General features: G+C 47.8%; 1 protein-coding gene across 2 annotated transcripts; it reads left to right on the top strand.

The window, feature by feature from the left end:
- The first annotated feature begins 1,345 nt into the window (after positions 1–1,345).
- On the top strand, positions 1,346–9,596 carry mansc1 (MANSC domain containing 1). 2 transcript variants are annotated; one of them, XM_030440592.1, is made up of 4 exons: positions 1,346–1,843; positions 4,577–4,900; positions 5,655–5,795; positions 6,031–9,596. In XM_030440592.1, exons 2-4 carry the CDS (start codon positions 4,651–4,653, stop codon positions 7,200–7,202), a joined length of 1,563 nt encoding a protein of 520 aa, XP_030296452.1. In that variant the 5' UTR covers positions 1,346–1,843; positions 4,577–4,650; the 3' UTR covers positions 7,203–9,596. The 2 variants fall into 2 exon arrangements, with proteins under 2 accessions (XP_030296452.1, XP_030296453.1); XM_030440593.1 differs by lacking the exon at positions 1,346–1,843 and adding an exon at positions 1,875–3,742.
- Positions 9,597–10,282: the final 686 nt, after the last annotated feature.

Genomic DNA, 10,282 nt, shown 5'->3' with positions numbered 1-10,282 from the left:
GTGTGTCTCCTGTCTCCTAACCCTTCTGTCCTCAGTGTGTCCCCTGTCTCCTCAGAGTGTCTCCTGTCTCCTCAGTGTGTCTCCTGTCTCCTAACCTTTCTGTCCTCAGAGTGTCTCCTGTCTCCTCAGAGTGTCTCCTGTCTCCTCAGTGTGTCTCCTGTCTCCTCAGAGTGTCTCCTGTCTCCTCAGTGTGTCTCCTGTCTCCTCAGTGTGTCTCCTGTCTCCTAACCCTTCTGTCCTCAGTGTGTCCCCTGTCTCCTCAGAGTGTCTCCTGTCTCCTCAGTGTGTCTCCTGTCTCCTAACCTTTCTGTCCTCAGAGTGTCTCCTGTCTCCTCAGAGTGTCTCCTGTCTCCTCAGTGTGTCTCCTGTCTCCTCAGTATGTCTCCTGTCTCCTCAGTGTGTCTCCTGTCTCCTCAGTGTGTCTCCTGTCTCCTAACCTTTCTGTTCTCAGTGTGTCTCGTGTCTCCTCAGTGTGTCTCCTGTCTCCTCAGTGTGTCTCCTGTCTCCTAACCTTTCTGTTCTCAGTGTGTCTCCTGTCTCCTCAGAGTGTCTCCTGTCTCCTCAGTGTGTCTCCTGTCTCCTAACCTTTCTGTTCTCAGTGTGTCTCCTGTCTCCTCAGAGTGTCTCCTGTCTCCTCAGTGTGTCTCCTGTCTCCTCAGTGTGTCTCCTGTCTCCTAACCTTTCTGTTCTCAGTGTGTCTCCTGTCTCCTCAGAGTGTCTCCTGTCTCCTCAGAGTGTCTCCTGTCTCCTCAGTGTGTCTCCTGTCTCCTCAGTGTGTCTCCTGTCTCCTAACCTTTCTGTTCTCAGTGTGTCTCGTGTCTCCTCAGTGTGTCTCCTGTCTCCTCAGTGTGTCTCCTGTCTCCTAACCTTTCTGTCCTCAGAGTGTCTCCTGTCTCCTCAGTGTGTCTCCTGTCTCCTCAGTATGTCTCCTGTCTCCTCAGAGTGTCTCCTGTCTCCTCAGTGTGTCTCCTGTCTCCTCAGTGTGTCTCCTGTCTCCTAACCTTTCTGTCCTCAGTGTGTCTCGTGTCTCCTCAGTGTGTCTCCTGTCTCCTCAGTGTGTCTCCTGTCTCCTAACCTTTCTGTTCTCAGTGTGTCTCCTGTCTCCTCAGAGTGTCTCCTGTCTCCTCAGTGTGTCTCCTGTCTCCTCAGTGTGTCTCCTGTCTCCTAACCTTTCTGTCCTCAGTATGTTTCAGTGTGTTTTTCATATTCAGCCTATTTAATAATTGATGTTTGTGTAAATGTTTCATAGAAACAGATTTTATTTAATAACGCTTTTTTGTTCTTGTTTTTTTAAATGTCATGACTCAGATTATGAGTGTGTATGGGATGTTTTGGACCGAGCCTGTTGGTGCTGGTGCTGATGACACTGACAGGTTCTGGGATGCAGCCCCCCCTCCTCCTCCTCCTCCTCCAGAGGACAAAGACTAAAATGGGTCAGGCAGCTGAGAGGAGCAGATCCTCCGCACCAGCCATCATGTAATGTGGTTCATCATCCTGGAGACAGAACCACACGGACCCATCTCTTCTCCCAGCAGCACATCATGACGCCGACAGGATCCAGTTCATCCTCCGGGACCAGTGGCCGCTTCTTCCAGAACATCTAGCGGAGAGAAGCGCGTTTGGACCGGGAGGATTAGTGAATCGTGCCGCCAGCAGCAGCAGCTTCTCTTCAACATGTCCTCTCGGGTCGGCAGGAGCCTCGTGTTCGCTCACCGGGACTGAACTGGTTCGAGTGGGTCGCTCTCAGCCTCCAGTCTCACACCGACTCATCACACACCGACCGGCCGCCGGGGGGACGATGGACGCGGCGCCGAGTTAATCTGCGTCCTCGGTGAAGATAAAGGTAGGTCCGGGAGGACGGAACCACCTGGATACAGCAGCGGCTTCGGGTCCCGGTTCAGGCTCCGCTCTGTGCAAACAGCAGCACCGGTAGAACCAGCGCAGCGACGTGTTCGCGCGGCAGCTGGTGCGCGAACAGTTACACAAAGAGCCCGTTAGCTTCGCTGTGAGGCTCGGTGCGTCTCAGTTAGCCCAGTTAGCTCTGTTAGCTCAGTTAGCTCTGTTAGCCCTGTAGCCTGCAAGCTAGCTCAGTGTTCAGTGCGTACCGACCCACGCGAAGCAGGTTCGAGCGGCGCTTTCGCCCAAAGAAGTTCGCGTTCGCCACAAACAGCTAGCTAGCTAACGAAGTAGCATCGGTAAAGTAAAGACGCCAGCTGCTTTGAATTCTGACTCGGTTCCGTTTGAAACAGATTCTAATGCCCGTTCTGTCCTCGTGCTCACGTCTCTGTACAAGAACCGCTCCGCACAGCGCGAAATCCCTCCGAGGTCTCAACCGAACGGACGCGTCTTCGCCCGACCGAAGTCGCGTCGCCGACGGTTCGCTCATCAGAACAGATCTGCTTAAACCCGATTTTATGAGCACAGGTGACGTCACAGGAGCTGAGGCAGGAGTCTCCAGGTGTGTGACATAATCAGGTGTTCAGTTACAGAAAAAATGATTTGAAATCATTCAGTCGACTAAAGAGAAGTCGGTTTATCAGTCAGAGTTTAAAGTTGAATCTGATCCTGAACTGAATCATACTCAGAATCAAGAGCAGAGTTGAGGCCACGCCCCCAACATAGAGGAGGCCACGCCCCCTGGGACCTTATTATATAAAAACTTTACAGGACAGTGAAAGCAGACAGATAATGTATTGAATCACAATGACATGTTTTCTGACTGGCTGTTGTGATTGGCAACTGTCTGTCACCGTCAACGACTCGTCCTGCAGCACTGATCCACTCAGACCCGACCAGGACCAGAACCAGAACCAGGACGAGACAACAAGCTCAGAGCGATTCACCAAACACATGAGAAACAATGGGTCATGAGCTCAGACCCGCCTGTCTTTGAGGCCTCACTGCTTCATCGTACATTAACGTAGAAAAGTGATTTAAAGTCCAAATGAGTCTCCAGAGTCAGAACTCTCCCGTCCCAAACGTTCACTGACAGTCTGAACCGTTAACGAGCTGCCACAGATTACGTTTCAGGATATTCTCTGTTTGTAGAATGTGTGTGTGTTATGGAATGTTCAGCTCTTTGGAGGGGATGACATCATCGTTAGAGCGGGAAAATCACCTGAGAAGTTTAATTGATTAAATCCCACAGTTTCACTCCACACGTGTGATTTATACGTCAGGTCAGTTGGAGGTTCTGGTAGCAGCCGCGTCACTCTGGAAGCACAGGGACTCTCACTTTTTTCTGGACCGGCTTTCTAGTGACGAGAACCACCAACTCTCTCATAAGCTCCAATGTTGATGTCGACCCGTAAAGTTCTGGAGGAAACAGACGGCACTAGTTTTCTAACTCGCTGTCGCTCGCTCATTTTTCACTCTACAGGAATAAAACTCACATCCACGCGTTCAGCAGCTTCTGCTGTTGCTCATGATGTGAAGATCCAGCCGACAGAACACACACCAAGCATGTTCCAGCTTATTCAGAACTTTAACTTTCACAACCCTGAATGGGTCGAACAAAAGAGCACCTCGTAGTGTTTGTGTGGTTTGGATGAGACGCTCCAGACAGGACCAAGGTGCAAACACACCTGGTGATAGTGGGTCAGATAGCAGCGGCTGTAAAGGAGATAAGATGAACTCCAGCCTCCCTGTCCCAGCAGGAGCCGGGCTAAAGTCCTGCTGCCTGGACTGTGGACCAAGAGATCCACTGAGCATCTGATGGAGGACTGTTCACACTGTCGGCCCGGTGAGTCTCCGCTCCAAACGCCACATATTTCTCATTTTAGTCTGAAAGCTGGAGACAGAACCCTCCTGACTGACCTCGTTCACCTCCAGCAGGGAGCTAAATATGGAAGCTTCTCGGCTGAAGGAGCAGCTGCTGTTTTTAGATTCCTATTTTTACTGCAGCGATTGATTTGTCTAATTTAGCTCTTTGTTCTGCGGCTGTCAGCCGAGACAGAACTGGGACTCAGACAGAACAGAAGAAGTTCTGGTCTCGCACCCTGACGAGGGTTTGAACGCTCCACAAAGTGTTTCGTCTTTCTGTCGTTTGCTTGGAAACTTGTAGAAACTCTTGTCACGATGAAACTTTCCTTCTTCTCTCTGGAGGTTTGTTCTCTACACCAGAGAGGAAATAATGACTTCCTCATTACCTCACTTCTTAATCGGACTCAGTTTCCAGTTTGTTTCCTTTTTCTGCTCCGTCTCGTTCGTCTGGGCTCATTTTGTTTTCTGTAATTAATCAGAACTGAGCGTCTTTTGTTTCTGTCAGTCGACCGTCGGCCCGTCTGCTCTGAACTCTGCGTCACATCAGTGTTCCTGATGACCCGTTTCTCATTTGTGAGATGGCGTCTGTGTCGACATGAAGGTCATGATCACATCCAGGAAACTGACAGTCGTTTACATTCAGATGGGAGCAGTGATGTCACGATGCTGATGCGTCAGATGTTAATTTTTAGTATAACAGAATGTGTTAAGATAAATATTGATGTGTAAATGTTTGATTGGGCCACAGGAGACGTTTTCAGGTCCGTCTCTTCCTGTCCGATGAACCTGAACTCTCCTTTCTCTCCTGCTGCAGGACACACTGTGGATCTGTTCTCTCCTGCTGTTCACGCTGAGCGGTACTGATCCAACTGTTGATCTGCTGCAGCCATGACTCCTTCCGCCTCCGCTCGACCCTCCTGGACGCTCAGGCCGCTTCTCGCCGCCGCGCTGCTGCTGCTGATGACATCACTTCCTGTGTCAGCCGTGGAACCGGAGACGTGTTTCTCCAGACAACACCAGAATGTTATCGTCAACGTCAGGCAGGCTTTAGGCAGACCGACCACAGCCACGGACGCCCGGGTGGTGCGGTCGGAGCGGGACTGCGTCCTCGCCTGCTGCTCAGAGGAGGTCAAACCAGGTGAGACAGACCAGGTCATCAAGTCGGAGTCAGAAACTGACATCATGAAAACCTTCGTCACGTCCAGGAGTGGACTGCTGTATGAGGCTGTTCACAGCTACATTCACCTGCATCTGATGTGATGTCACTTCCTGCTCTGTATGAAACAAACCCGTCCATCACTGAGACAAACAGACTCCATGTTTCTACTCAAAGACAGAAAGAAGTTCATGTAGAACATTTGCTGAATGAACAAGAAGGTCCAAATAATGCAGAATGAGTCAGAGACAGAGTTTCACAGAGTTTATAAAGTGTCTCCAACTCAACAACTCACTAAACTGACACATTTGTTAAGGGAGTCTGGTGCTGCTGTCACTGGTTCAATGAAACAGACAGTGTGTTCACAAACATCCGCTGCTCAACATAAATTAACATTTATAAAACACTAATTTAAGGACATGAAAATAGATGAGAAGTTTCTCTGAACAATAAAAACTCTAACACAGTCTCATGAAGTCTCGATGATGCAGCTTCACTCCTGTGAGTTTGTCCAGGTACATTTTAGGATCCAGTCTAGACGGCTGCCTTTGAAAACGCTGACGTGAGACTCAGTGACGGCTGCTTCTGTCTCACACTGAGATGTGAGAGCTTTTTATTCTAAGAACGTCGCACTGATATTTAAAAAAAACTCCAGATCTCATCAGTTAAATCTTTGTCACGTTAAAATGAGTATGATGCTTCACAGTATGGTGACTCCGTGTGTTTGTGTCTGAAGGTGCAAAGTGCAACATGGCTGTGTTCAACGCCAACAAGCACGCCGGCGAGGAGAACTGCTTCCTGTTCCACTGTCAGGCGGAGCAGGACTGTCCTCTGACGAAGGCTCAGGACGGCATCAACACCTACGACATCTACAAAGGTACACCGAGTATCACATGTCAGGGTGGAGCCTGAACACAACACGTGGACATGAGTAGTGTTGTGTTGTTGTTGTTGTTGTTGTTGGGTGATGGCGTGTTGTGGAAGTGGATCGGGTCAAAGAGCTCGTTAAAGTCCAACAAAGAGCAGAAACATTCAGAATGTCTGACTTCCTGTTGGGTGGAGGTGAGTGATGAGGTGACGCTTTGTTTACGATTCACTTTGTCTCCTTCCAGGTTTGATCCATCCGACCACCATCAGACCTGTTGCCATGACGACCACCACGGGACAAACCACCACCACCACCACCACATCGGCCCCAACGACACCGCCCACCACCACCACCACCACACAGAGTACAACAACAACCCCACCCACCACCACAACAACCACCACCTCTGCACCGACCACGACATCACCCACCACCACCACCACCACCACCACACTGGCTCCCGCCACCACAACAGCTCCTCCACCCATCATCATCATTGCCACAATGCCTCCAGTAGCACCAGAACCTCCCACCACCACCACCACCAGCTCCCCCACCTCCACCTCCACCACCACCTCCACAACTACAACAACAACAGCTGCAACCACTGTAGCCATGAAAAAGCCAAACAAGACCCCCAGAAAGCAAAACAAAGCCCCCAAGAAAGTACGGCCTCATCCTGTCACCTCCACCACCACCACCACCACCACCACCACCAGCACCACCACCACTGCCCCCCAACCAGCTCAGAGGTCCATGACATCACTTCCTTTTGTAGCAGTCAAAAAAGAGGCTGCACCAAGAACTACTGACAAACCACAGCTCACCACGACTACAACAGCTCCTCCTCCATCTACTACATCCATCACCACCACCACCACCACCACTGCTCCAACCACCACCACCACCGCCACCACCACTACTACCAGTCGCCCACCTACAACAACCACCACTACTGCTCCGACCACCACCGCCACCACCACTACTACCAGTCGCCCCCCTACAACAACCACCACTACTGCTCCGACCACCACCACCACCACCACTACTACCAGTCGTCCCCCTACCCCCACCACCACTGCTCCTACCACCACCACTGCTCCTACCACCACCACCACCACCACCACCAGCACCACCACTGACCCGTCCACCACGAGGACGACTCCAGGAGCCAGTTTGGTAATTGTGCCCAAAGACGCCGTCCAGTCCGACCACGCCCTCCAGAACTCGAGCATCGGGCGGGGGAAGGCGGTTGCAGCGCGGGGGGCGTTGAAGAGCGGCGTGGTGGCCTTCATGGTGCTCGGACTCGCCGTGCTCACGCTCGCGCTGGCTGTCGGAGGCCGCAAGGCGATGGAGTCCTTCGACAGACGCCATTACACGAGACTGGAGCTGAACGACCTGCACTACGAGGTGTGAGGAGGAGGCGGCAGGACGGAGGCTGTGAAGGACAATCAGCCAGACTGCAGACTCCTTCATTTAAGATCGTTAACCATCATTTGATGATGATTTAATTTGAAAACGGCACAAAGTCACACAGTCATGGAACACGTCCTTCACTACGTCAGAGCGGAGAACACTCGATTCTGATTGGTCGAGGGGGATTGTATTATTTGAAGTAACCACACAGCTGTCAGTTTATATCGTCCTGCACATTAACTCTGAGATCTGAGAGAACGAGACGGGTGGAGGAGAACCAACTCGGACCTGTGGTTCTGAACAACGAGGCGTCGTGTGAGGACCGACTCTTCAGCTGCATCGGTCTCAACATTTGTTTGTAAAATCCTCTTTTTGTTCTTCAGATAAAACCTGCTGGATCATTTAAAACAGGACCAAACTGTATTTCTCAACTAGATATTGGACCGCGGGCAGAAAGCAACCTGGTGCTCTACGGAAGCCCAGAGAGGCCAGTGAGAGAAAAGCAGTCTGCTAAATTATTTTTATGATTGAAGAACAGCTGGAACAGATGTTTTACCTGGTGAATCTTTTTAAGTTCCTTCATTTGTTCATTCCTTCACTTGCCTCTCAGGGCGTCTGTGACACCAGGATCTAAACCCACAGACGTCCGTCAAACAGAAACAGCAATTACAATAATGGTTACAAAATGAAATACTTACTTAAAGGAGCACTGTGTAGTTTTGTAAAAGAAATTCAAAGTCAGAATTTAATATTAACAATATTTGTAGAGGCCATTTGTCCATAATCTTCATTAGCTGCTGCACCATGAAATGTTCAGCGCTCCTCACAGAACAAGCAGACAAAGAACTGTTCATCAGTATAAACTGTGTTGTTCGTTAGGTTAGTGTGTTTATTCAGTCATGAACACAAAGACAGTTTGATTATTTAGTTTTTCTGCTCATTAACATTTATTCTCTAAATCTACAGACTGCTCCTTTAAACTACAGACTGAACCTTTAATATACTGTGATTCAGTGAATTAAAAAACATTTTTGTTCAAGATGAATCAGATAAAATCATAAATCTGTCCTGATCGATGTGAAACACTTCTGACGGAGATCTTTAGTTTTTATCCTCAACAACTTTTTCACAAATTCTGATTTGAAATAAGTTTTTTGCTGCCAACATGAAGAAACGTTTGAAAGTTCTGATACGATGAGATGATTTTAATTGTCTCTTCAGAATCAGCAACGCGTCACTTTATCTTGTTATAAAACACATTTTTATTACATCAGATTATAAAATTAATAAATATTAATAAAACAGAAAACCACTGAAGCTCAGTAAAGGAAGAATTTCTCATGATGACTCGGTACCAAATGAGAACAGCTGATTTTATGTCAGAACAAGTTCTGTGAATATTTCTTTATGTGAATGAAGAAGTTTTAAAGTTAAATCACAGTAAAACTAAACTCTTCTCTTCATGCTGGCAGCAGCGAGCCTCCGTAGTTCAAACTTTGTGCCACAGATTGTCACTTTTCTCATAATTCCATCTTTTCTTGCCTTTAATCACTCTCTGGATTTATCTGAGGCTGAGCTGGGCCGGAGCGGGGGTTCTGAAGTCATCCCGACCCGCCAGCGACCTCAGCCGGTGTCATTTAGCTCTGGTTCTGCTAACTGTAGAGAACACCGGAGCCGCAGATGGAAGACGGAGAACAAACAGCAATATTTTTATTCCCTGAATCTCAGGAAGCCTCTGAGTGGACCCCGTGCAGAGGGACGGTGGACGGACTCAGATCTGTACGCTGGGCCGTGTTCGCCGCGGCGCTGATGACCCGTTTGTGTATACGATGAACACCTGCATGTCTTTTTACTGCCACATGCTTCTTCTATCACTCCGTCTGGATGTCGGACTCACTCTCACTGTGTCGTTATTTTGTACTTTGTCCACATTTTTCTGGTTTCTCACGTGGATGACGATCTAAACGATGGATGCAATTCTTTAAGATTTGATGCACTATTGTATCCTGTGTTTTTGATAAATATGATATGCTTCTTTTGGTATATTAGATTGTTTTTCATAGGTAAGAATACACTGGCCGCGCACTATTTTCCTATAATAAGTACATTTGTATTGGCTGTGGGTGTGTGTGTGGTGTCGGTGCTGCAGCGTCGCTCCACCAGCAGGTGGAGGCAGCAGCCTGACCGCCGCCTGCAGACTGACGAAGCCTGAAGCTGTTGGCTTGTTTTCACCTCTTTGATTTCTACAGTGTCTGATTAATTATTATTATAATGATTAATTACATCGATGGTGATAGTTTGGTCTCGTTTTGTGAAGTGATGCTTTTGCATAAGTTTGGAATTTGATGTTTTTGTTCTTGTAAGGATTAAAAAAAAAGTGATTTTTGAACGTGCTGTCGTTGTTTTTACTGAGTTCTGTTTCCACAGAGTTCTGCTGAGGTCCAGACGACCGACCCGGCTGTGACAGAACTTCATCAGCCACACTACACACGTGTCACCTCACAGAATCTGTCCTGCATATAAATACAACTACAAAAACATGAAGAGATTTTATCCACATTAAAATACTTTAACTGACAGTTTTAACAATTAATCGATAAAATACATTTACATTACATAAAATGAGATTTAAATAATGTTGCCCCAATAGATTTGTTTGTTAACTGACAGATTTTTGTGTCATTTCACAACAAAAACATCAAATAAACATTGAAAATGACCTTTTTTTTTAAACATTTCTCTGTTTTACAGTGTAAAGTGTTGATTTGATTAAGGAGATTAAATATTGATCTCCAGATGTGACTCACAGTTTGTATCACTGATGACTTTTATCTCCCAGTAAACTTGAAGCAGCTGAACTTGTTTATGTGATTTATGGATTTAAATAAAGATTTATTCACTCAGCTGTGAAAATGAGATTAAAGTCTGAATGTTGGTCGTGATACGGAAGATTATTGACGACCATGTTGATCTCTGAATCAGACTTCAAAGGTAAATCTGGGAGTTGTGACCTGAAGTTAAAGGAACATTTCACCCACAACAACACGTCCTCTCCTCCTCCGTGATGATGAAGGTCCAGT

The sequence above is a fragment of the Sparus aurata genome, chromosome 14, assembly GCF_900880675.1.
Source record: "Sparus aurata chromosome 14, fSpaAur1.1, whole genome shotgun sequence".
Lineage (NCBI taxonomy): Eukaryota > Metazoa > Chordata > Actinopteri > Spariformes > Sparidae > Sparus > Sparus aurata.
This window is presented reverse-complemented; position numbering and strand designations above follow the sequence as displayed.